Source organism: Tinamus guttatus, unplaced genomic scaffold, assembly GCF_059628265.1.
Source record: "Tinamus guttatus ecotype Peru unplaced genomic scaffold, ASM5962826v1 Tinamus_guttatus_pri_ptg001109l, whole genome shotgun sequence".
Lineage (NCBI taxonomy): Eukaryota > Metazoa > Chordata > Aves > Tinamiformes > Tinamidae > Tinamus > Tinamus guttatus.
In genome coordinates this window covers 41,323-65,485 of record NW_028289643.1, presented here as the reverse complement: position 1 = coordinate 65,485, position 24,163 = coordinate 41,323, and the positions used below count along the sequence as shown (strand labels likewise).

The 24,163-nt window shown below is 70.1% G+C and overlaps 2 protein-coding genes across 2 annotated transcripts in view; both read left to right on the top strand.

Moving 5' to 3' along the window:
* Window positions 1–10,187, top strand: LOC148590761 (telomerase Cajal body protein 1-like). Its single transcript, XM_088538620.1, is given in 13 exon segments — window positions 1–22; window positions 117–168; window positions 1,924–2,025; window positions 3,424–3,511; window positions 3,513–3,533; window positions 4,267–4,355; window positions 6,598–6,688; window positions 6,790–6,918; window positions 7,633–7,635; window positions 7,820–8,029; window positions 8,497–8,600; window positions 8,848–8,991; window positions 10,022–10,187. Coding segments are annotated over 13 exon segments (1,221 nt in total).
* A 2,621-nt stretch (window positions 10,188–12,808) lies between these two features.
* LOC148590760 (dynein axonemal heavy chain 2-like) overlaps window positions 12,809–24,163 on the top strand; it is a gene marked incomplete at its 3' end in the record, with an annotated part of 51,748 nt that continues 40,393 nt past the window's right edge. The window contains 20 exon segments of the mRNA XM_088538618.1: window positions 12,809–12,917; window positions 13,131–13,162; window positions 13,309–13,479; window positions 13,556–13,784; window positions 13,858–13,968; window positions 14,060–14,298; window positions 14,381–14,572; window positions 15,170–15,375; window positions 15,454–15,583; window positions 16,100–16,282; window positions 16,353–16,567; window positions 17,686–17,832; window positions 17,916–18,072; window positions 18,829–19,068; window positions 19,872–20,060; window positions 20,135–20,282; window positions 20,407–20,599; window positions 21,230–21,430; window positions 23,636–23,792; window positions 23,876–24,050. Of these exon segments, the coding sequence (XP_088394744.1) occupies window positions 12,809–12,917; window positions 13,131–13,162; window positions 13,309–13,479; window positions 13,556–13,784; window positions 13,858–13,968; window positions 14,060–14,298; window positions 14,381–14,572; window positions 15,170–15,375; window positions 15,454–15,583; window positions 16,100–16,282; window positions 16,353–16,567; window positions 17,686–17,832; window positions 17,916–18,072; window positions 18,829–19,068; window positions 19,872–20,060; window positions 20,135–20,282; window positions 20,407–20,599; window positions 21,230–21,430; window positions 23,636–23,792; window positions 23,876–24,050 (3,424 nt within the window).

Sequence of the window (24,163 nt, the reverse complement as noted above, 5' to 3'; positions counted from 1 at the left end):
ATGGCGGCGCCCATGGAGGAAGGTGCGTGGGGGCGGGGGGGGTCCCGGGGCTCCCCGTGGGGGGGGCTCGGACGCCGGGGCCCCCGGCCGCGCTGAACCCCCCCCCCCCCCCGCAGCTCCCGGCGAGGGGCGGGGCCCGGAGGAGCCGCTGGAGCCCGAGGAGGAGCCGTGAGTGCCCCGGACGCCGGGGCCCCTCCGGCCCCGGGACCCCCAATTCCCCCCCCCAGGACCCCCAATTCCCCCCGGGACCCCCAGACAGCCCCGGGACCCCCAATTCCACCCCCCGGGACCCCCAATTCCACCCCCCGGGACCCCCAATTCCGCCCCCGGGACCCCCAGATGCCCCCGGGACCCCCAATTCCACCCCCCGGGACCCCCAGATGCCCCCGGGACCCCCAATTTCCCCCCCAGGACCCCCGAGATGCCCCCGGGACCCTCAATTCCCCCCCCCCGGGACCCCGAGATGCCCCCCGGGACCCCCCCGGCACCCAAGGGGGCTCCCAATGTCCCGGGGGGCCCCTGGAGCACCCGGTGCCCCCCCCGCTCCCGCCCTATAGATCCCTCCAACCCTGCCCGCCCCTCCCTGCTCCGGGGACCTATGGGCCCCTATGGACCCCTGGGACCCCCAAATATCCCCTAGGACCTCCCACACCCCATGCCCCCCCCCTAGGAACCTTTGGGCCCTTAAACATCCAGGAAACCGCCCCCCCCCCCCAGCACCCTATAGGCCCCCCACCTCCCCCCCAGCACCCTATGGGCCCCCCCAGCACCCTACGGGCCCCCACATCCCGCCCAGCACCCTACGGGTCCCCGCAGCACCCTATGGCCCCCTTAAACCCCCCAGCACCCTATGGGCTCCCTGCAGCTCCCCAGCTCCCTATAGGCTCTCTGTGCACCCCCCAGCACCCTATGGGGTCCCCCAGCACCGTATGGGCCTCCCCCTTCCCCCCCAGCACCCTATGGGCCCCCCCAGTACCCTATGGGCCCCTGCAGCACCCTATGGGCCCCCCACTTCCCTCCCAGCACCCTATGGGCCCCCATATCCCCCCCAGCACCCTATGGGCCCCCACAGCACCCTATGGGCCCCCTGCAGCTCCTCAGCTCCCTATAGACCCTCCGTGCACCCCCCAGCACCCTATGGGCCCCCCCAGCACCCTATGGCCCCCTTAAACCCCCCAGCACCCTATGGGCCCCCGCAGCACCCTATAGGCCCCCATATACCCCCCAGCACCCTATGGGCCCCCCCAGTACCCTATGAGCCCCTGCAGCACCCTATGGGCCCCCATATACCCCCCAGCACCCTATAGGCCCCCATATACCCCCCAGCACCCTATGGGCCCCCCCAGCACCCTATGGGCCCCCCCAGCACCCTATGGCCCCCTTAAACCCCCCAGCACCCTATGGGCCCCCACAGCACCCTATAGGCCCCCATATACCCCCCAGCACCCTATGGCCCCCATAAACCCCCCAGCACCCTATGGGCCCCTGCAGCACCCTACGGGCCCCCATATACCCCCCCAGCACCCTATGGCCCCCATATACTCCCCAGCACCCTATGGGCCCCCGCAGCACCCTATAGGCCCCCATATACCCCCCAGCACCCTATGGGCCCCCCCAGTACCCTATGGGCCCCTGCAGCACCCTATGGCCCCCGTAAACCCCCCAGCACCCTATGGGCCCCCGCAGCACCCTATGGGCCCCTGCAGCTCCTCAGCTCCCTATAGACCCTCCGTGCACCCCCCAGCACCCTATGGGGCCCCCCAGCACCCTATGGGCCCCCATATATCCCCCAGCACCCTATGGGCCCCCATACACCCCCCAGCACCCTATGGGCCCCCGCAGCACCCTATGGGCCCCCACATCCCCCCAGCACCCTATGGCCCCCCCCTCACCGTGACATCTCGGGGTGGGGGGGTCCCGCAGGCCGCCCCCGCCCCCGGAGCTGCTCCGGGCGCCGCAGCTGGTGGCCGAGGGGCGACGGGAATTCGAGCGGCGGCCGGAGAATTTCCTCAAGGGCTGCGTGTGGTGAGCGGGAGCGGGGCCCGGACGCCTGGGCCCCGGGGGGGGGACAGCCCTTGGACCCCCTTTGTCAATGCGAGGGGGTACCCGGACGCCTGGGCCCCCTGGAGGGAAGGGAGGGGGAGGTTGAATTACCCGGACGCCTGGGCCCCTGGGGGGACAAAGCCCCTGGACCCCCCCCTTGTCAATGGGAAGGGGGTACCCGGATGCCTGGGCTCCTGGGGGGACAAAGCCCCTGGACCCCCCTTGTCAATGGGGAGGGGGTACCCGGACGCCTGGGCCCCTGTGGGGACAAAGCCCCTGGACCCCCCTTGTCTATTGAGGGGGGCACTCGGACGCCTGGGTCCCTGCGGGGACAAAGCCCCCGGACCCCTCTTGTCTATGGGAGGGGGTACCCGGACGCCGGGGCCCCTGGAGGGAAGGGAGGGGGAGGTTGAATTACCCGGATGCCTGGGCCCGTGGGGGGACACAGCCCTTGGACCCCCTTGTCAATGGGAGGGGGTACCCAGACTCCTGGGCCCCTGGGGGGACAAAGCCCCTGGACCCCCCTTGTCAATGGGAAGGGGGTACCCGGACGCCTGGGCCCCTGGGGGGACAAAGCCCCTGGACCCCCCTTGTCAATGGGAGAGGGTACCCGGACACCGGGGCCCCTGTGGGGACAAAGCCCTTGGACCCCCCTTGTCAATGGGAAGGGGGTACCCGGACGCCTGGGCCCCTGGGGGGACACAGCCCTTGGACCCCCCTTGTCAATGGGAGGGGGTACCCGGACGCCTGGGCCCCTGTGGGGGACAAAGCCCCTGGACCCCCCTTGTCAATGGGAAGGGGGTACCCGGATCCCTGGGCCCCTGGGGGGACACAGCCCTTGGACCCCCCTTGTCAATGGGGAGGGGGTACCCAGACGCCTGGGCCCCTGGAGGGAAGGGAGGGGGAAGTTGGGTTACCCGGACGCCTGGGCCCCTGTGGGGCCAAAGCTCTTGGACCCCCCTTGTCAATGGGAGGGGGTACCCGGACGCTGGGGCCCCTGGGGGGACAAAGCCCCTGGACCCCCTTGTCAATGGGAGAGGGTACCCGGACACCGGGGCCCCTGTGGGGACAAAGCCCCTGGACACCCCTTGTCAATGGGAGGGGGTACCCGGACGCCTGGGCCCCCTGGAGGGAAGGGAGGGGGAGGTTGAATTACCCGGACGCCTGGGCCCCTGGGGGGACACAGCCCCTGGACCCCCCTTGTCAATGGGAGGGGGTACCCGGACGCCTGGGCCCCTGGGGGGACACAGCCCTTGGACCCCCCTTGTCAATGGGAGGGGGTACCCGGACGCCTGGGCCCCGGTAGGTGGGAGTGGAGGTGGGGGGTTGTGCGGAGGCTGGGGGCGGGTTGCAGCCTCCCGGACGCCTGGGCCCCCGCAGGGCCCCCGACGGCTCCTGCCTGCTGAGCTGCAGCGACGACAACACCCTGCGGGTCTTCGAGCTGCCCCCCCGGCTGGGGGGGGACGCGGGGGGGGGCCCTGCCCGAGCTGGTACTTGGGGGGGCTTGAGGATTGGGGGGGGGTCACGGGGGGCTTGGGGGGGGCTTTAAGGGGGTATTTGGGGGCCCACGGGGGGTGCTGGGGGGTATCTGGGGTGTTTAAGGGGGGCCTGAGGGGGCCCTGGGGGGGTTTAGCACCCCCATAGGGTGGGGGGTCCCATAGGGGGCTGGGGGGATGTGGGGGGCCCATAGGGTGGTGGTGGGGGGGTTCCCTGGATGTTTAAGGGGCCCATAGGTTCCTGGGGGGGAGCATGGGGTGTGGGGGGCTCCTAGGGGATATTTGGGGGTTCCAGGGGTCCATAGGGGTCCATAGGTTCCGGGGGGGGGGATTTCTGGGGTGTTGGGGGGTCCCAGGGGTGGGTCCATAGGGGTCCGTAGGTTCTGGAGGGGGTTTCTGGGGTGTTGGGGGGTCCCAGGGGTCCATAGGGGCCCATAGGTCCCCGGAGCAGGGAGGGACGGGCAGGGTTGGAGCGACCTATAGGGTCTGGGTGGGAGCGGGGGGGACACTGGGTGCTCCAGGGGCTCCCCGGGATATTGGGAGCCCCCTTGGGTGCCTGGGTGGTCCCGGGGGGCGTCTGGGGGTCCGGGTGGTCCCGGGGGGTCCCGGGGGGTGTCTGGGGGTCCCAGGGGGTGTCCGGGTGGTCCCGGGGGGGGTCGGGGGTCCCGGGGGTGTCGCAGCCCCCCCCGGGTGCCGGGGCAGGAGGGACCCAGGCGTCCGGGCGCAGGTGCCGGCCCTGCGGGTGCCCGAGGGCGACGGCGTCTACGACTACGGCTGGCTGCCCCCGATGGCGTCGGCGCGGCCCGAGAGCTGCCTGTGCGGGGACACCGGGGACACTGGGGGGGGCACTGGGGTTATTGGGGAGCACTGGAAGTTATTGGGGACACCGGGGACACCGGGGGTGTGTGGGGGGCACTGGGAGGGGTTATTGGGGAGCAATGGGAGTTATTGGGGACACTGAGGGGGCACTGGGGGTTATTGGGGGCACTGAGGGGGCACTGGGGGTTATTTGGGACACTGGGGGCATTGGGGGGCACCGGGGGGATTCTTGGGGGCACTGGGAGTTATTGGGGGGCACTGGAAGGTATGGGATGGCACTGGGGTTATTGGGGACACTGAGGGGGCACTGGAAGTAATTGGGGACACTGGGGGCATTGGGGGGCACTGGGTGGGTTCTTGGGGGCACTGGGAGTTACTGGGGGGGCACTGGAAGGTATTGGGGGCACTGGGGTTATTGGGGACACTGAGGGGGCATTGTGGGGCACTGGGCATTATTGGGGATACTGGGGGTTATTGGGGGGCACTGGAAGTTATTGGGGGCACTGGGGGGCATGGGGGGCATTGGGTTATTGGGGAGCACTGGGAGTTATTGGGGACACTGGGGGGGGCACTGGGGGTTGTTGGGGGCACTTGGGTTATTGGGGACACTGAGGAGGCACTGTGGGGCACTGGGGGTTATTTGGGACACTGAGGGGGGACACTGGAAGTTATTGGGGGGGTACTGGGGTTATTGAGGACATTGGGAGGGGGCACTGGGGGTTATTGGGGGGCACTGGGCATTATTGGGGGCACTTGGGTTATTTGGGACACTGAGGGGGCACTGTGGGGCACTGTGGGTTCTTGGGGGCACTGGGAGCATGGGGGGGGTTCTTGGGGACACTGGGAGTTATTAGGGGGGCACTGGAAGTTATTGGGGGGCACTGGGGATTCTTGGGGGCATGGGGGGCATTGGGGGGATCCTTGGGGGCACTGAGGGGGTTCTTGGGGGCACGGGGAGGTTCTCGGGGGGCACTGGAAGTTATTGGGGGGACACTGGGCGTTCTTGGGGGCACTGGTGGTTATTTGGGGCACTGGGAGCATTGGGGGGCACCGGGGGGAGGTTTTGGGGGCACTGGGAGTTACTGGGGGGCACTGGAAGGTATTGGGGGCACTGGGGGGGCACTGTGGGGCACTGGGGTTATAGGGGACACCTAAAGGGGCACTGGAAGTTATTGGGGGCATTGGGATTATTGGGGACACTGAGGGGGACACTGTGGGGCCCTGGGCGCTATTGGGGACACTGGGGGTTCTTGGAGGCACTGGGGGACCCCTGGGATTACTGGGGACAATGAGGGGGGCACTGGGGCTTCTTGGGGGTGTTGGGGACACTGTGGGGCACTGGGGGTTATTTGGGGCACTGGGCATTATTGGGGACACTGGGGGGCACCATGGGTTATTGGGGGGCACTGGGGCCATATTGGGAGTATTGGGGGGGTTCTGGGAGCTCTCTGGGGTACTGGGAGCACTGGGTGACACGGGGAGCGCTGGGTGACACTGGTAGGAGGAGGCGCAGGGTGGTAGCGCTGGGTGACACGGGGGGCGTTGGGTGACACCAGGGGGGAGGCGCAGGGCGGGAGTGCTGGGTGACACTGGGTGACACTGGGAGGGCCATGCAGGGCGGGAGTGCTGGGTGACACGGGGGGCGCTGGGTGATACCAGGTGACACTGTGGGGTCGCCCAGGGTGGGAGCGCTGGGTGACACGGAGGGTGCTGGGTGACACTGCGGGGGGAGGCGCAGGGTGGGAGTGCTGGGTGACACTGTGAGCACTGGGTGACACGGGGGGTGCTGGGTGACACGGGGAGCGCTGGGTGACACTGGGTGACACTGGGGGGGGAGGCGCAGGGGGGGAGTGCCGGGTGACATGGGGGGGCGCTGGGTGTCACAGGGGGCACTGGGTGACACTGGGAGCACTGGATGACATGGGGGGCGCTGGGTGACACGGGGAGCGCTGGGTGACACAGGGTCACACTGGGGGCGCTGGGTGACACCGGGTGGCAGTGCGGGGCCGCGCAGGGTGGGAGCACTGGGTGACCCTGGGTGACACAGGGTGACACTGGGGGCACCGGGTGACACTGCGGGGCTGCGTAGGGTGGGGGCGCTGGGTGACCCTGGGTGACACTGGGGGCGCTGGGTGACACCGGGTGACACTGCGAGGCCACACAGGGTGGGAGTGCTGGGTGACACGGGGGGCGCTGGGTGACACTGGGTGACGCCGGGTGACACTGCGGTGCCGCGCAGGGTGGCCAGCAGCAGCCGGGACAACCCCGTGCACCTCTGGGACGCCTTCGACGGGAGCCTGCGCGGCTCCTTCCGCGCCTACAACCACCTGGTGAGGGGCCCCGGCGTCCGGGGGCCCCGGCGTCCGGGCGGGCGGTTCGGGGGTCCCGGGGGGAGGTGACAGGCGCTGACACCCCCCCCCCCGTGTCCCAGGACGAGCTGGTGGCCGCGCGCAGCCTCTGCTTCTCCCCCGACGGCGCCCGGCTGTTCTGCGGCTTCGACGGCGCCGTCAGGGTGTTCGTCACCGAGCGGCCCGGGCGCCTGTGCGAGACGCGGCCCACGGCCGGTGAGCGCGGGGGGACATGGGGGGGGGACACGGGGGGACGGGAGGGGGACACGATGGGACCAAGGGACACGCGTGTGCGGGGACGCGGGTGTGCGGGGACAAGTGGAGGGACAGGGGTGTGTGTGGACACGGGGGACATAGGGGGACCGGGGGACATGGGTGTGCGGGGACACATGGGGGGACACAGGGGGACCAGGGGACACGTGGGGGGACAGAGGTGTGTGGGGACATGTGGGGGGACAGGAGTGTGCGGGGACACGGGTATGGAGGGGGACACAGGGGTGACACAGGGGGACGCGGGTGTGCGGGGACAAGTGGAGGGACAGGGGTGTGTGGGGACACGTGGGGGGACACAGGGACAGGAGTGTGCAGGGACACATTGGGGGACGGGTGTACAGGGACACATTGGGGGACAGGGATGTGTGGGGACACGGGTGTGGGGGGACATGGGGGGGACCAGGGGACACATGTGTGGGGGGACATGGGGGGGTGGAGGGAGACACAGGGGGGGACACATGGGTGACACAGGGGGACATGGGTGTAGGGGGACACGTGGAGGGACCGGGGTGTGTGGAGGGGACAGGGGGACACGTTTGTGTCACATGTCCCCGCATGGGTCCCGTCCAGGGCACCGTCTGCAGCAGGAGGGGCGGGGCTTCGGGTGGGCGGGGCTTGGGGCTCTGCATCTACTCCCTGGGGGGTGTGGCCAGCACGTGGGGGGCGGGGCCAGACTGTGGGGTGGTAGGGGGCGGGGCTGTGATGGCAGGGGGCGGGGTCACGGCGGGGGCGGGGCCAAACACGGAGGGGCGGGGCTGCATGGGGGTGGGTTTGCAGTGGGGGGGCGGGGCAGAGTCCCGCCCCCTCCCCCCCAAGGCATCCGCTGACGGGCTGGTGCAGTGGGGGGGGCGTGGCCAGCGCGGCCTGATTGGCTGCCTGGCGTGTAGCCCCGCCCAGGCGCTGCTGGCGTGCGGCTCCTATGGGCGGAGCCTGGGGCTGTACCCGCGCGAAGGGGGCGGGGCCGTGGCGCTGCTGCCCCCCCTGCCCTTCGCCCCCACCCACCTGCGCTTCAGCCCCGACGGGCAGCGCCTGCTCGCGGGGGGGCGCAAGGTGGGCGGGGCCTCGGGGGGCGGGGCTTGCGGGGGGAGGGCCGAGATGGGGCGTGGTCAAGGGCAGGGGGCGGGGTTTACCTAGGGGGTGGGGTCATGGGGGCAAGGTTGGGTGGGAGGGAGGGCTGAGCTGGGGGGCGGGGCCAAGGGAAGGGGTGGGTCCATAAAAGGGGGCGGGGCTAGTGGCGGGGGGTGGGGTTTCTAGAGGAGGGTGTCAAGGGTTTGGGGGCATGGAGTGGGGCTGGGAGAGAGGGAATGCGTTGGGGGCGGGGCCAAATGAAGGGGGCGGGGTCACATGAAGGGGGCGGGGCCTGCAGTGCTGGGTGGAGCCTCAAGGCTTGGGGGTGGGGCCAGGCAGGGAGCTGGGTGGAGCCAAAGTGGGAGGGGGGTGGGGACCGGGCTGAGGGATGTGGCGGAGCCGGGGGGCGTGGTCGGGGGGGCGTGTCCTCCTGACGGCCCCGCCCCCAGGCGCAGCACATCCTGTGCTGGGACATGCGGCGCCTGGAGGAGCCGCTGGTGGCCCTGGAGCGGCCCGTGGCCACCAACCAGCGCGTCACCTTCGACCTCGACCCGTACGTGCGGGGGGGGCCGGACGCCTGGGCCCCATGGCTGGGGGGGGGCAGCGGGACCCCCGGCTCCTGGGGATTGGGGCCACTCGGGTCCCTTTGGGGACTGTCCCCAGACACCTGGGTCCTTGGGGAGCAACGATGCCCTGGTCACCTGGGTGCGCAGCGCGGCGGTGACAATGTCCCCAAGTGCCCGGGTCCCTACATTATTGGGGGGGGAGGTGGCAGCGCCCGGACGCCTGGGCCCCCGCAGGAGCGGGCGCTTCGTGGTGAGCGGCGACTCGAGCGGCTGGGTCCGTGTTTGGGACACGGCGGCGGCGCCGGCGCCGGGGACCCCCCCGCTGCTGCCCCCCCTGCTGCGCTTCCGCGCCCTGCGCGACTGCGTCAACGGCGCCAGGTGAGGGGGGGCCCGGACGCCTGGGCCCCTGCGTGGGGGGGGCACCCAAGGGTGCGGGTGCCCAGATGCCTGGGCCCCTGTATGGGGGTGCCCTATGGTGGTGCCCGGACACCTGGGCCCCTGTATAGGAGTGGGGGGGGAACACCTGGGCACCCAAAGCTGGAGGGTGCCCAGATGCCTGGGGGGGGCACCCAAAGGTGGGGGTGCCCGGACGCCTGGGCCCCTGTATGGGGGGTGCCCGGACGCCTGGGCCCCTGTGTGTGGGGGGCACCCAAGGGTGGGGGTGCCCGGACACCTGGGCCCCTCTATAGGGGTGGGGGGGGGGGAACACCTGGGCACCCAAGGGTGGGGAGCGCCCGGACGCCTGGGCCCCTGCGTGGGGGGGACGCCCAAGGGTGCGGGTGCCCGGACGCCTGGGCCCCTGTATGGGGGCGCCCGGACGCCTGGGCCCCTGCATGGGGGAAGGGGGAGGCACCCAGGGACCCAAAGGTGCGGGGGGCCCGGACGCCTGGGCCCCTGCGTGCGGGGGAGGCACCCAAGGGTGGGGGGCATCCCAACGCCTGGGCCCCTGTATGGGGGTGCCCGGACGCCTGGGCCCCTGCCTAGGGGGGGCACCCAAGGGTGGGGGGTGCCCAGATGCCTGGGCCCCCTGTATGGGGGTGCCCTATGGTGGTGCCCGGACGCCTGGGCCCCTGTAGAGGGAGTCGGGGGGGACACCCGGGCACCCAAGGATGGGGGGTGCCCGGACGCCTGGGCCCCTGTAATGGGGGTTGGAGGGGACACCCGGGCACCCAAGGGTGGGGGTGCCGGGGCGCCTGGGTCCTCATGGCGGGGGCGGGTACCAGGACACGTGGGACCCCCATTGGGGAGGGGACTGGGGACATCAGGGGATTTGGGTGGGGGGGGCTCCTGGACGCCTGGGTCCCTGCCTGGGGGGGACCTCTTGGGTCCCTGGGAATGGAGGGGGCTGAGCCGGACGCCTGGGCCCCCTGGGAACGGGGGTAGCTGAGCCGGACGCCTGGGCCCGCAGCCTACACCCCAGCCTGCCGCTGCTGGCCACGGCATCGGGGCAGCGGCTGTTCCCGGAGCCCTGGGCCAGCGCCGAGGAGGAGGAGGAGGAGGAGGCCGAAGGGCCGCCCGCCCGCGGCAACAACTGCCTGCAGCTCTGGAGCTGGGCGGGGGTAGCCACAGCCTAGCGCCGGTTGTGCAGCGGGTGTGCGCCACCTGTGCGGGTGTGCAGGGACAGGCGCACGCGGGGTCATGGGTGTGCGAGAGATGCGTGCGCAAGCAGGGTTGTGTGTGTGTGTGGGGGTGCGTACGTTGGGGGTTGTGGTTGAGGCTGTGTGTGTTGGGGTGTTGTGCGGGGGTTCGCCCCGCTGCCATTGAAGTGTTTGTACTCAGCAACGTCTCCTTTGAGTCTCTGCCACCACCGAGCGAGTGGGGTAGCTATTCCTGTACCAACACTGCAACCACTCTTGGCTACACCCACACAGACACCGTGGCTTGCTCGGCTACACCTGCACACCATGTACCTCCAGCCACACCAACACTCTGGCTCCAGCGGCTCTGGTACCTCCCACTAGGCCCCCAGCAACACCCCAACTAGCTAGAGCTACACCTGCACTGACGCCTAACACCTGCACTGGACCAGCCAACTACACCCCCAGCATCCACCTAGCTACACCTACACTGACCGCCAACACCCGCACTGACCAGCCAACTACACCCCCAGCATCCATCCAGCTACACTCACACTGGTGCCTCACTTACCCCTGGCTAGGGCCCCACTGAAAACCCTGCTACACCCCCACAACACCCCAGATACCCCCATGACAACACCTCGACTGCTGCCTGTCCCGCCCCTTTCACCTCCCGCCGGCCAATCAGGCGCCTCGCTGCCGCTGATTGACACCGACCCCCGGCGGCCGTTGGCGGTGTTGATTGACAGCAGCACCTGGCGGGGCGGTGGCTCGCGCCCGGTCCCGCCCCGCGCGCTGTGATTGGCCCGCCGGGCGCCTCGCGCCCCGCCCCGCCGCGCTCCCATTGGCCTGCGACGTTCGTTGTCCTGTTGCCCCGGGAGACGCGGCGGTGGGTGGGGCCAGCGGCGGGAGAGCCGTTGGAGAGAGCGAGAGAGGAAGGTGGGCGGGGGGCGACTGGGGCGCAAATCGTGAGGTAAAAGGGTGTTTGGGAGGGCCTTGGGGCCAAATCGTGAGGTAAAAGGGTGTTTGGGAGGGTTGTTGGGGCCAAATCGTAAGGTAAAAGGGTGTTTGGGAGGGTCTTGGGGCCAAATCGTGAGGTAAAAGGGTGTTTGGGAGGGTCTTGGGGTCAAATCGTGAGGTAAAAGGGTGTTTGGGAGGGTCTTGGGGCCAAATCGTGAGGTAAAAGGGTGTTTGGGAGGGTGGGGGGTGTAAATCGTGAAGTAAAAGGGTGTTTGGAGGGTCGGGGGTGCAAATCGTGAGGTAAAAGGGTGTTTGAGAGGGTCTTGGGCCCAAATCATGATGTAAAAGGGTGTGTGGGAGAGTCGGAGGTGCAAATTGTAAGGTAAAAGGGTGTTGGGAAGGGTTGTTGGGGCCAAATCGTGAGGTAAAAGGATGTTTGGGAGGGTCTTGGGGTGTAAATCATAAGGTAAAAGGGTGTTTGGAGGGTCTTGGGGCCAAATCGTGAGGAAAAGGGTGTTTGGGAGGGTGGGGGGTGTAAATCGTGAAGTAAAAGGGTGTTTAGGAACATCGAGGGTGAAAATCGTGCTGTAAAAGGATAGCTGGAAAGGTCTTGGGGCCAAATCGTGAGGTAAAAGGGTGGTCGGGGGTGCAAATCATGGGGTAAAATGGTATTCGCGAGGGTTGTTGGGGGCAAATCATGAGGTAAAAGGGTGTTTGGGAGGATCTTGGGGTCAAATCATAAGGTAAAGGGGTGTTTGGCAGCATCGGGGGTGCAAATCATGATGTAAAAGGGTGTTTGGGAGCATTGGGAGTGAAAAACGTGAGGTAAAAGGGTAGCTGGGAGAGTCTTGGGGGCAAATCGTGAGGTAAAAGGGTGTTTGGGAGGGTTGTTGGGGCCAAATCGTGAGGTAAAAGGGTGTTTGGGAGGGTCGGGGATGCAAATCGTGAAGTACATGGGTGGCTGGGAAGGTTTTGGGGGGGTCGTGGGAGGAATTCATGAAGGAAAAGGGTGGCTGGAGGGGACTTGGGAGTAACACGTGAGTGGAAGGGGCAGCTGGGGTAGGTCAGGAGGGGAATTTCTGAGGAGAAAGGGCACCTGGAGGGACATTTTGTGAGGGGATGGGGTGCTTGAGGGGCAATTTCAGAGAACAGGCCACGGTTAGGGGGGAAGGAAGGGCAATTTGTGAGGAAGGGGCAGCCGAGGTGGCTTGGAGGGGCAATTCATGAGGGGAAGGGGTAGTTATGGAAACTAGAAAAGCAATATGTGAAGAGGAGGGGTAACTTGCGGAGGCAATTCATGAGCAGGAGGAATGGTTGGGGGAGCTGGGGGGCAATTCATGAGGAGAAGGGACATTTGGTGGCATCAGGGAAGCGATTTGTGGCAGGAAGAGGCAGTTGGGGGAGCAATTTGTGAGGAGAAAGGGTGGTTGGGAGAGTGGGGGACAGTTCATGAGAAGAGGCAGTTGGGGAGGGTCGGTTTGGGGGGGCAGGTGGCAGCCAGGGCAAGTGAGTGGGGCAGTTGGTGACCAGAAGGGGCAGTTGGTTGGGGCTGGGCTGGGGGAAGCAGAGCGGGGAGCAGAGCAAATATGGGGGGGCAGCGGGTTGGGGGGACGGGGGGACCAAAGGCTCCCCCCAAAGCCTGTCCCTCCACAGGCGCCATGCGAGGCCAGGGCCGCGGTGCCCCGCGGGGCAGGAGGCGCCCAGGGCCGCAGCCCCCGCCGCAGGCCGAGGAGCGGAGCCGGGGCCCCTCGCCTGCCCCCCGCACCGGTACCCGGGCTGTCCCTGTCCCCAGCTCCTGGTGGCACCAGGACGTGGCACCCTGGCCATGCGGGGTGACATCCTCATCGCTGTCCCCCCCGCCAGAGCCTGTGACACCGCAGTCCCCAGAGTCCCTACAGCCCCCAGAGCCCCAGGGACCCTCAGAGCCCCTGCAGCCCCCGGGCCAGGAGGAAGAGGAGCTGGTGCCGGCTCTCGCCCTAGAGCAGGAGGAGGAGGAAGAGGAGGAGGATGCGGTAGGTGGGAGTCCTGAGGTGGGGGGTGGGGGGTCCTAAACTGGAGGGTGGCCGCTCTCGACCGGGTCCACAAGGACCCGGGCAGCGTGAGGCACCCGCTGCCCAGGGGGGCACCCGCCTGGCCCCCAACATCCCCCCCGCCCCAGCTCACCTGCATCCGGCGCCGCGTGGCGCTGAGCGGGCTGCGGGAGCACGAGTGGAGCGCGGAGCACGGCGCCGCCGCCGCGCGCTTCCTCCGGGACGGCGCCGCGCAGCTGCTCGCGGTCTACGTGGACCCGGCCGCGGGGCTGCAGGTGCAGCACGCCATGCCGCCGCAGGTGGGTGACACCGCGCGGTGCCAACGCGCGGGGACGCCCCGCGGGGACGCCGCCCGGTGACGCCTGCCCCGCGCAGGAGCCGGAGCAGCTGGCCTTCTTCGTGCGCCTGGGCACGGAGGAGGTGGTTCCGCGCGGGTTGGCGCGGGCCGTGCAGTTCGGCACGGCGCGGCGGCCCTGCCTCGAGGCGCTGCGGCGCCTGCTCGAGGCGCTGCTGCTGCCGCGCCTGCTGCGCGGAGCCGCCTGGCCCGAGAGCGTCCGCGCCGACTTCTTCGCCGAGCTCTACCACTTCATGACCTCGCTGACGGGTAGGCGGCGGGCGCCCGTGCCGGGGGCTGCCACCGCCGCCACCGCGTCCCACGGGTGTCCCCTGCCCCGCAGACACCTGCTCGCGCCTGCGCGGCCGCACCGTGCTCTACGTGCCCGTGGAGGCGCTGAGCATCGAGCCGCAGGTGGCCTCCACCGACCGGGCCCTGGTGCAGCGCCTGGAGCGTGAGTCCCCGCCACCCGCGTGGCCGTTCCCCCTGCGGGGACAGCGCCCGTCCCCGTGGGGACACCCCCAGCAGCGCCGCTCCCCCCGCAGCCTCCATCATCCACTGGACGCGGCAGATCAAGGAGGTTCTGCGCGCGCAGGAGGCGGTGGAGAGCCGCGAGAGCGCGGGGCCGCTCGAGGAGATCCGCTTCTGGCAGCGCCGCTGCGCCGACCTGTCGGCCGTGCGGCGGCAGCTGGGCCGGTCCGGCGTGCGGCGCCTCGAGGCCACGCTGGCGCTCGCCGCCTCCTCCTACCTGCCGCCCTTCCAGAAGCTCACGCGGCAGATCGAGGTGGGGCCGGCGGCGGTGGCACCGCGCCGGGGGCGGTGGCGCGCGGCGGTGCGGCCGTGCCAGCGGCTGCTCCCCGCCGCAGGCCAGCTCCGAGGAGGCGCGCTCCAACCTGCACTTCCTGGCCGTGCTGGAGGCGCCGTGCCGCGAGCTGCGCGCGCTGGCGCCCGCCGCGGTGCCCGCGCGCCTGCCGCACCTGCTCAGCCTCGTGCGCATCATCTGGGTGAACTCGCCGCACTACAACTCGCGCGAGCGCATCACCGCGCTGCTGCGCAAGGTGGGGCTTGTGCTGGGGCGGGGGGCGGAACGGGGTGGTACCGCCCGCCGTCACCCCTCACCGCCGTCACCCGCAGCTGAGCAACAAGATCATCCGCCTGTGCTGCCGCCACGTGGCCTTGGACCGGCTCTTCGAGGGCTACGTGGTCTCCAGCCGCCGCTGCCTGCGTGACTGCGTGGCCTGCATGGAGGCCTGGAAGGAGAGCTACCTGCGCGCCGCCCACATGCACAACCGGTGCGCAGGGGTATCTACAGGCACCCCCGAGGGTTGCTTTTGGGCGGTGGCAGGGAGTAGAGCAGCCCCGGCCCCTTGCGACCGCCTGTGCTGGGACCTGGACCCTTCCAGCACCACCCCCTTATGGCCCCCCGGGGCGGGGGGCACCCAGGCACCCCCATGGGTGCTGAGCGCCCCCCTCCATCCCACCAGGCTCTCGCCCAAGGGCTGGGTGCTCGACCAGACCAGCATCTTCGCCCAGGTGGACGCGTTCGCCCAGCGCTGCCGGGACCTCCTGGAGGTGGGGACAAGCAGGGGACGTCCCACCCCACCAAGTGTGGTGACACCCGTGCACGCGGTGACGCCTACAACGGCCCCCGGCAGGTGTGCGACTGCCAGCAGCACTTTGGGCGCTGGGAGGACGGGCAGCAGAGCCCCCCACCGCGCTTCTCGGGGCACCGGGGGCCGCAGCTGGCGCAGAGTCTGCTGGAGATCGAGGAGACCTTCGCGAAGCACCTGCAGGCCCTGCGCGCCACCAAGGGCCACGTGCTGGACGTGCGCAGCCCCTCCTGGCACGAGGACTTCAACCGGTGAGCAGCGGCGCCCCGGGCCTCGCCGCGGCGCCCGCCGCCCGGCCTCAGCGCGCCCATGTCCCCTCCCGGCGGCAGCTTCCGCGCCGGCGTCAAGGACCTGGAGGTGATGACGCAGAACCTGATGGCCTCGGCCTTCGAGACGGTGCGCGACGCCGAGCACGGCTTGGAGATCCTGGACGCCTTCGAGCCGCTGGCCGCACGCGAGGTTTGTGCGTGTGCACGCACCAGGTGTCAGGTTACAGCCCGTGTGGGGTGTAGAGACATGCTAGGGCATACAACCACAGCGGGGTGTAGATGCATTGCGGGATGTACAGCCGCCATGGGGCGTACGACCACTGCTGAGTGTAGTAATGCCATGGAACATACAACCTCCACAGGGTGTGCAGCTGCTGCTGGGCGTAGATGCTTTGCAGGGTGTACAACTGCTGCAGCACGTGCGATTGTCGTGGGGTATACAACTGCGTTGGGGCATACCGTTTCAGGTGTATGATCTCAGTGGGCTGTACAATCACTGTGTGATGTAGACACACTGCAGGGCGTACAACCACTTCAGGGCGTACAACTGCCTCAGGGCGTACAACTGCAGCGGGGCAAACAACCAGTGTGGGGTGCAGAGGCGCCCCGGGGCATACAACTGCAGCAGGGTGTACAGCCGCCGCGGGGTGTACAACCACCTCGGGGTGTACAACCGCAGCGGTGCCCCACACCGTGTCACCCGCAGGCGGTGCGGCGCGCCTTCGACCGCGAGTCGGTGCGCGTGTACACGCTGTTCGGCGGCGAGCTGGCGCTCGTGAACCGCGAGCTGAGCCGCCGGCTGCCGCCGCCCGCGCCCTGGGGCTGCCGCCACGCGGGGCTGGCGCACTGGCTGGGGGCCCTGCGGCGCCGCGCCGCCCGCCCCGCCGCGGTGAGTGTCCCCCGCGCGCCCCGGCCCGCCCGCGGCCCCGCGGCGCCGCCACCAACGCTCCCCCCCGCAGCGCTTGGGCGCCGCGCGCTTCCTGCCCGAGGCGGGCGCCGGCGAGGAGAGCCGCCAGGCGCACCAGCAGCTGGTGCAGGCGCTGGACGAGCTCGAGCGCCGCAGCTTCCAGGACTGGAGCCGCGCGCTCGACCGCGACTGCCTGGCGCGCCTCGACGCCCCGCTGCTGGCGCCCAGCGTGCACCAGCCCGGCCTGCTCGACCTCAACTTCGATAAGTGCGGGGCCCCGCTGCGAGCTCCCCGCGCGCTCCCCGCCCACTGTGCGCGCACTGCGAGCCCTCCGCGTGCTCCCTGCACCCCCCTGCGCTCTCCGCGTGCTCCCTGCCGACTGTGCACTCACTACGAGCCCCCTGCGCTCCCTGCATGGTCCCCACACACCACCACGCAACCCCTGCACAGTCCTCACGCGCTCCTCGTGTGCTCCCTGCCGACTGTGCGCGCACTGCGAGCCCTCCGTGCGCTCCCTGCACCCCCCTGCGCTCCCCGCGTGCTCCCCGCCGACTGTGCACTCACTGCGAGCCCTCCATGTGCTCCCTGCATGGTCCCCACGCACCACCGCGCAACCCCTGTGTGCTCCTCGCGCTCTCCCCTCGCTCCCCGCATGCTCCCCGCCGACTGTGCGCTCCCTGCGAGTCCTCCGTGCACTCCCTGCACACCCCATGCTCCCGCCGTGCCTCCCATGCGCTCCCCAGGCACCACCCGCGCTCCCTGTGTGTTCCTCAGGCACCACCCCGCAACCCCCGCGTGCTCCCCGCCGACTGTGTGCTCACTGTGAGCCCTCTGCACGCTCCCTGCACTCCCTGCATGCTCCCCAGGCACCACCGCGCAACTCCCACGCACTCCTTGTGCTCCCCTTGCTCCCTTTGCACCCTCCGTGCTCCTCCCCGTGCACCCCATGCCCACTGCGTGCCCGCTGTGTGCTCACCACGCGCTCCCTGTGTACCCTGCGCACTCCTCCCCGTGCCCCCCGCGTGCCCGCCGTGTGCTCACCATGCGCTCCCTGTGTACCCTGCGTGCTCCTCCCCGTGCCCCCCGCGTGCCCGCCGTGCGCTCACCGCGCGCTCCCTGTGTACCCTGCGTGCTCCTCCCCGTGCCCCCCGCGTGCCCGCCGTGCGCTCACCGCGCGCTCCCTGTGTACCCTGCGTGCTCCTCCCCGTGCCCCCCGCGTGCCCGCCGTGCGCTCACCGCGCGCTCCCTGTGTACCCTGCGTGCTCCTCCCTGTGCCCCCCGCGTGCCCGCCATGTGCTCAGCGCGCGCTCCCTGTGTACCCTGCGTGCTCCTCCCCGTGCCCCCCGCGTGCCCGCCGTGCGCTCACCGCGCGCTCCCCACCGCAGGGAGCTGCTGAAGCTGCTGATGGAAACGCGCACCTGGGAGCGGCTGCTCTTCGAGACGCCGCACTACGTGGCCGAGGTGTACCGGCGGCGCGAGGACCTGCGCGCGCTGCGTGAGAACCTGCTGCTCGTCGTGCGCGACTACAACCGGTGAGGCCGGCGCCGCGGTCCCCCGCGGGCGGCGGTACCCTCGGCGCGCGCCCGCCTGACGCCGAGCCCTCGCGCGCCCGCAGCATCATGTGCGAGCTGGCGCCCGAGGAGCGGCCGCTCTTCGTCGAGCGCCTCCGTGCGCTGGACAGGAAGATCCAGCCCGGCCTCAAGAAGCTGCTCTGGTCGCTCAAGGGCGCCAGCAGCTGCTTCATCAGCGAGTGCCGCCTGCACGCGAGCAAGGTGTCCCCTGCGTCCCCTTGTGTCCTCCGTGGTGATGCTGGGTCTTCCCCTGGGCTCCTCCTGTCCCACTGCCTGCAGTGACTCCCTGGTGCCCTCCATGGCTTCATGTTCTCCCGTCCCGCTCCCTGCAGCAGCTCCACGTCCTCCCTTGTCCCCTGCTGCACTCTGTGTCCCCCCGATGACTTTAGGTCCTCCCTTGTCCCCCTGCTGCAGTGGCTCTGGGTCCCCCTGTCCCACTCCCCATGGTGACTCTGTGGCCCCCGCCCTGCCATGGCTTATGTCCCCCTGTCCACTCCCCGCCCATTCCCCATGGTGGCTTTGTGGTCCCCCTACCCTCCACCATGTCCCCACCTTCTGTGGGTCCATGTCCCGCTGTCCTACTCCCTGACACAGCTACGTGTCCCCATGGCACTTCCATGCCCCACTTATTGTTCCCCTGCCACCTCCCTGTTGCCCCTGTCATCTCCTTGTCACCCTTCCCTGCCACTTCTTTTTTCTCCTTGTCCCCCTGCCATCTCTTTGTCACCCCCCACCACCCTGTCCTCTCTGCCATCTCCTGTCCCCCTGCAGCTCCTGTGACCTCCCATCGCTCGCTGTCACCTCCAGTCCCCTCCACCTCCCTAGCAGGAGCAACCCCCTGGGTTGCCCTGACCCCCCCGGGTCCCCCTGTCCCCATCCCGCACCCCTGGAGCCCCCTGTCCCCGTCACCCCCCGCCCCCGGTGGCACTGAGCACGTGCTGGCGGTGCCGGTGGCAGGTGCAGGCGCTGGTGACGGAGTTCAAGGCGGCCACGGTGGCGGTGGCGCGGCTGGCGCAGCGCATGAGCGAGACGCTGCTGCTGCGCCTGCCCGCGCAGCGGCTCTACGGCGAGCTCGAGTTCGCCGAGGAGCAGCAGCGGCACCGCGCGCGCGCCCAGGCCGCGCTGGGCGCCCTGCACGCCGAGGCCGCCCAGCTGCTGCAGCGCGCCGCCCTCGTCTTCGCGCGCGATGGGCCCGAGGTAGCCCCGCGTCCCCTGTGTGTCCCTGCATGTCCCCTGCGCGTCCGCATGTCCCCCGCGTGCTCCTCGTGCGTCTGCACGGCCTGCACACCTACCTGGGCAACGCCACCCGCGTGTGAGCAGCCACCGTGCGTCCCCTGCATGTTCCCCGCTCATCCCCGCGTCCCCTGCGTGTCCTCGTGTGTCCCCTGTGTGCTCCCTGCGTCCCCCGTGTGCTCCTCGCGTGCCTACACAGCCTGCATGGCTACCCGTGCAACACCACCCGCGTGTGAGCAGCCACCGTGCGTCCCCTGCGTGTCCCCTGCACGTCCCCGTGTCCCCTGCGTGTCCCCGTGTGTCCCCTGTGTGCTCCCTGCGTCCCCCGTGTGCTGCTCGCATCTCTGGCAGCCTGCACACCTACCTGGGCAATGCCACCAGCGTGTGAGCAGCCACCGTGCGTCCCCTGCGTGTTCCCTGCGTGTTCCCGTGTCCCCCGCGCTCCCGCCCATGTCCCCGTGTGTCCCCTGTGTGCTCCCTGCGTCCCCCGCGCACACCTGCACAGCCTGCACACCTACCTGTGCAACTCCACCCGCATGTGAGCCGCCACCGTGCATCCCCTGCATGTCCCCTGCACGTCCCCGTGTCCCCTGCGTGTCCCCGTGTGTCCCCTGCGTGCTCCTCGCGTGTCTGCGCAGCCTGCACACCTACCTGTGCAACTCCACCTGCGTGTGAGCAGCCACCGTGCGTCCCCCGCGTGTCCCCCGCGTGTCCCCGTGTCCCCCGCATGTCCCCGTGTCCTGCGCGCCCACGTGCTGGCGCCGCAGGTGCAGCAGCAGTGGCTCAAGCACGCGGCGCGGCTGGACCGCATGCTGGAGGAGGCGCTGCGGCTCAACGTGCGCCGCTCGCTGCACGAGCTGGCCCGCGCCGTGGCCGGCGACGGCCGGAGCCCCCCGGGGCCGCTGTTCCGCGTGCGCGTCTTCCTGGCCGAGGGGCAGGGCGAGGCGCCGCCGCAGGTGAGCGCCGCGGTGCCCGTGCGTGTCCCCGCGTCCCTCCTGGGCATCACCCCGGCGTGTCCCCCCTGCCGCAGGTGGCCTTCTCGCCCAGCCTGGCCGAGCTGGCCACCATGGTGAACGACGTCCCCGGGCACCTCGTCCTGGTGCTCGCCGCCTTCCCCCGGCTGCCCGAGCTGCTGGGGCAGCGGCGCCCGCGGCGCGAGCCCATCTCTGCGCTCGTGGGTAAGGAGGGCGCGGGGACACCCTGCGCAGTGACACCCTCACGCAGTGACAAACTGCACGCGGTGCCACCCCCGCATGGTGCCACCCCCACGCGGTGCCACCCTATGCGGGTGCCGCCCCGCAGAGCGCGACGAGGAGGTGGCCAAGCTGCGGGCACAGATCGCGGCCGGGGTCCAGGCGGCCGCCGCGCAGCTCCGCGGCTACCTCCGCACCTGGGCCGGCTACCGGGAGATCTGGGAGGTGGACAAGGAGGCCTTCATCACCCGCTACCGCCACCTCGACCCGCTCGTGTCCTCCTTCGATGCCGACATTGCCCGGTGGGTCTCAGCCTCCACCTTTCCTTCAGCCTCCACCTTGCCTGCCGGCCTCCTAGTGTCCCCACCCCACCCTGGTGTCCCCATCCCACCCTGGTGGCCTTGGCCCAACCCAGTGGCCCTGTCCCACCCTGATGGCCTCCTCCTGCTGGCCCCCTTCCTACCCAGTGGCCTTTTCCCAGTGGCCTCCTCGTGTCCCCATCCCAACCCGGTGGCCCCATCCCGCCCTGGTGGTCCTGTCCCAACCCAGTGGCCTTGTCCCAGCTTGGTGGCCTCTTCCTGCTGCTTCCCTTCCTACCCAGTGACCTTGTCCCAGCAGCCCCACCCAACCCTGGTGTCCCATGCGGGTCTGATGTCCCCTCTGGCACCCGTTCTTCCTGGCCCTGTGTCCCTAACCCAATGTCCTCACCATGGTGACCCTCTTAGCACTTCCTCTTGCCTTGGTGTCCCCCTGTTGGTGGCTCCTGCCCAGCCCCTCTGCCAGTCCCTGTCCCCATCCTTGTGCCCAGCCCCTTGTCCCTGTCCCTGTGCTCCCACCCCAAACCTTGTCACAATGTCCCCATGCCCTCGCACCCCCTCCTCCCCTTGCCCGGATGTCCCCGCGCTGGCGGTGACGTCCCCGCGCGGGAGCAGGTACATGGAGGTGGCCAACAACGTGCAGAAGGAGGAGACGGTGGTGAGCGCGCACGTGGCGCTGCTGGACTGCGCGGCGCTCAAGGGCGCCGTGGTGCGGCACTGCGCGGCCTGGCAGGGCCGCCTGAGCGCCCTGCTGCGCGACATGGCGAGCGCGCGCCTGCACGGCCTGCACGCCTACCTGCGCGACAACGCCAGCGCGTGAGCGGCGCCCGTGTCCCCTGTGTGTCCCCGTGTGTGCCCCGTGTGTGTCCATGTGTCCCCGTGTCCCCTGCACAGCCTGCACGCCTACCTGCGCAACAACGCCAGCGCGTGAGCGTCGCCCACGTCCCCTGTGTGTCCCCGTGTGTGTCCGTGTGTCCCCGTGTCCCCTGCACAGCCTGCACGCCCACCTGCGCGACAACGCCAGCGCGTGAGCGGCGCCCGCGTGTGCCCTGTGTGTCCCCGTGTGTGCCCCGTGTGTGTCCATGTCCCCTGCGCGCTCCCCGTGTCCCCTGCACAGCCTGCACGCCTACCTGCGCGACAACACCAGCGCGTGAGCGGCGCCCGCGTCCCCTGTGTGTCCCCCCGTGTGCCCCGTGTGTGCCCGTGTGTCCCCATGTCCCCTGCACGGCCTGCACGCCTACCTGCGCGACAACGCCAGCGCGTGAGCGGCGCCCGCGTGTGCCCTGTGTGTGCCCTGTGTGCCCCGTGTGTGTCCGTGTGTCCCCGTGTCCCCTGCACGGCCTGCACACCTACCTGCGCGACAACGCCAGCGCGTGAGCGGCGCCCGCGTCCCCTGTGTGTCCCCGTGTGTCCCCGTGTCCCCCGCGCACTCCTTGTGTGCTCCCCGCGCGCCTGCACGGCCTGCACGCCTACCTGTGCGACAACGCCAGCGCGTGAGCAGCACCCGTGTGCCCCGTGTGTCCCCGTGTGTGTCCCCGTGTCCCCTGCACGCCTGCACACCTGCGCGACAACGCCTGCGCGTGAGCAGCGCCTGCGGCCCCTGCGTGTGCTCCCTGTGTCCCCGTGTGTCCCCATGTCCCCTGCGTGCTCCCCGTGCGCCTGCATGGCCTGCACGCCTACCTGCGCGACAACGCCAGCGTGTGAGCAGCACCCGTGTGCCCCGCGTGTACCCCGTGTGTCCTGTGTGTGCCCATGTCCCCTGAGTGCTCCTCGTGTGCCTGCACGGCCTGCACGCCTACCTGCGCGACAACGCCTGCACGTGAGCGGCGCCCACGTCCCCTGTGTGTCCCCGTGTGTGCCCCGTGTGTGTCCATGTGTCCCCGTGTCCCCTGCACGGCCTGCACGCCTACCTGCGCGACAACGCCAGCGCGTGAGTGGCGCCCGCGTGTGCCCTGTGTGTGCCCCGTGTGTGTCCGTGTGTCCCCATGTCCCCTGCACGCCTACCTGCGTGACAACGCCAGCGCGTGAGCGGCGCCCGCGTCCCCTGTGTGTCCCCGTGTGTGCCCCGTGTGTGTCCGTGTGTCCCCGTGTCCCCTGCACAGCCTGCACGCCTACCTGCGCGACAACGCCAGCGCATGAGCGGCGCCCGCGTGTGCCCTGTGTGTCCCCGTGTGTCCCCGTGTCCCCCGCGCACTCCTTGTGTGCTCCCCGCGCGCCTGCACGGCCTGCACGCCTACCTGCGCGACAACGCCAGCGCGTGAGCAGCACCCGTGTGCCCCGTGTGTCCCCGTGTGTGTCCCCGTGTCCCCTGCACGCCTGCACAGCCTGCACACCTGCGCGACAACGCCTGCACGTGAGCAGCGTCTGCGGCCCCTGCGTGTGCTCCCTGTGTCCCCGTGTGTCCCCATGTCCCCCGCGCGCTCCCCGTGCGCCTGCATGGCCTGCCCGCCTACCTGCGCGACAACGCCAGCGTGTGAGCAGAGCCCGTGTGCCCCGCGTGTACCCCGTGTGTCCTGTGTGTGCCCATGTCCCCTGAGTGCTCCTCGTGTGCCTGCACGGCCTGCACGCCTACCTGCGCGACAACGCCTGCGCGTGAGCGGCGCCCGCGGCCCCTGCATGTGCCTGTGTGTGCCCCGTGTGTGTCCATGTCCCCCGTGTGCTCCCCATGTCCCCTGCTCTCTCCCCGCGCGCTTGCACGCCTGTCTGAGAACACCCATGTGTGACCAGCCCGTGTGTCCCCATGTTCCCCGTGTGCTCCCTGTGTCCCCTGCCCTCTCCCCACGTGCTTGCATGCTTGTCTGTGTGAGAACACCCGTGCATGACCAGCCCCCGTGTGTCCCCACATGTCCCCACGGCCACCCCATGCCCCCCTTGCGCTTCCCCCTATGCCAACACCCACACGCAAGCAGCCCTTGTGCCTGTGCCCCGTGTCCCATGGCGCCTGCCCCATGGCAGGGGGCGGTGATGGGGTGACACGGGGGAGCCACCACCAGCGTCCGACTGTCCCTCACGCGCCCGCAGGGTGCGCCGCCCGCCCGAGACGCTGGAGGAGCTGGGCGCCAGCCTGCGGCTGCTGGAGGCCCTGCAGCGCGAGGCGCCGTCGCTGCGCGCCCGCGTGCCCCCGCTGCACGAGCAGTTCGCCGTGCTCGACAAGTACGAGGTGCCCGTGGGCGAGGAGGTGAGCGCCGCCGCCGCGGCCGTCCCCGCGCGCCGCGCCGTCCCCGCGCCCGCCGCCGCCAGCGCCGCCGTCCCCTCGCGCAGACGCTGCGGCTGCTGGGCGCGCTGGAGGGCGAGCGGCTGGCGTTCGAGCGCACGCTGCGCGAGAGCGAGGCCATGCTGCAGCGGCACAAGGAGCGCTTCCGCACCGGCCTCGTGCACCACGCCGACGACCTCAAGAAGAAAGCGCGGGGACTGCTGCAGGAGTTCACCGACGGCGGTGAGCGCCCCGGGGTGACGGGGACCGCGGAGCTCCCCACGTGGGCTGAGTACGACAGAGCTCCCCGGGTGACAGGGACCCCAGAGCTCTCCGGGTGACGGGTACCTTGGAGC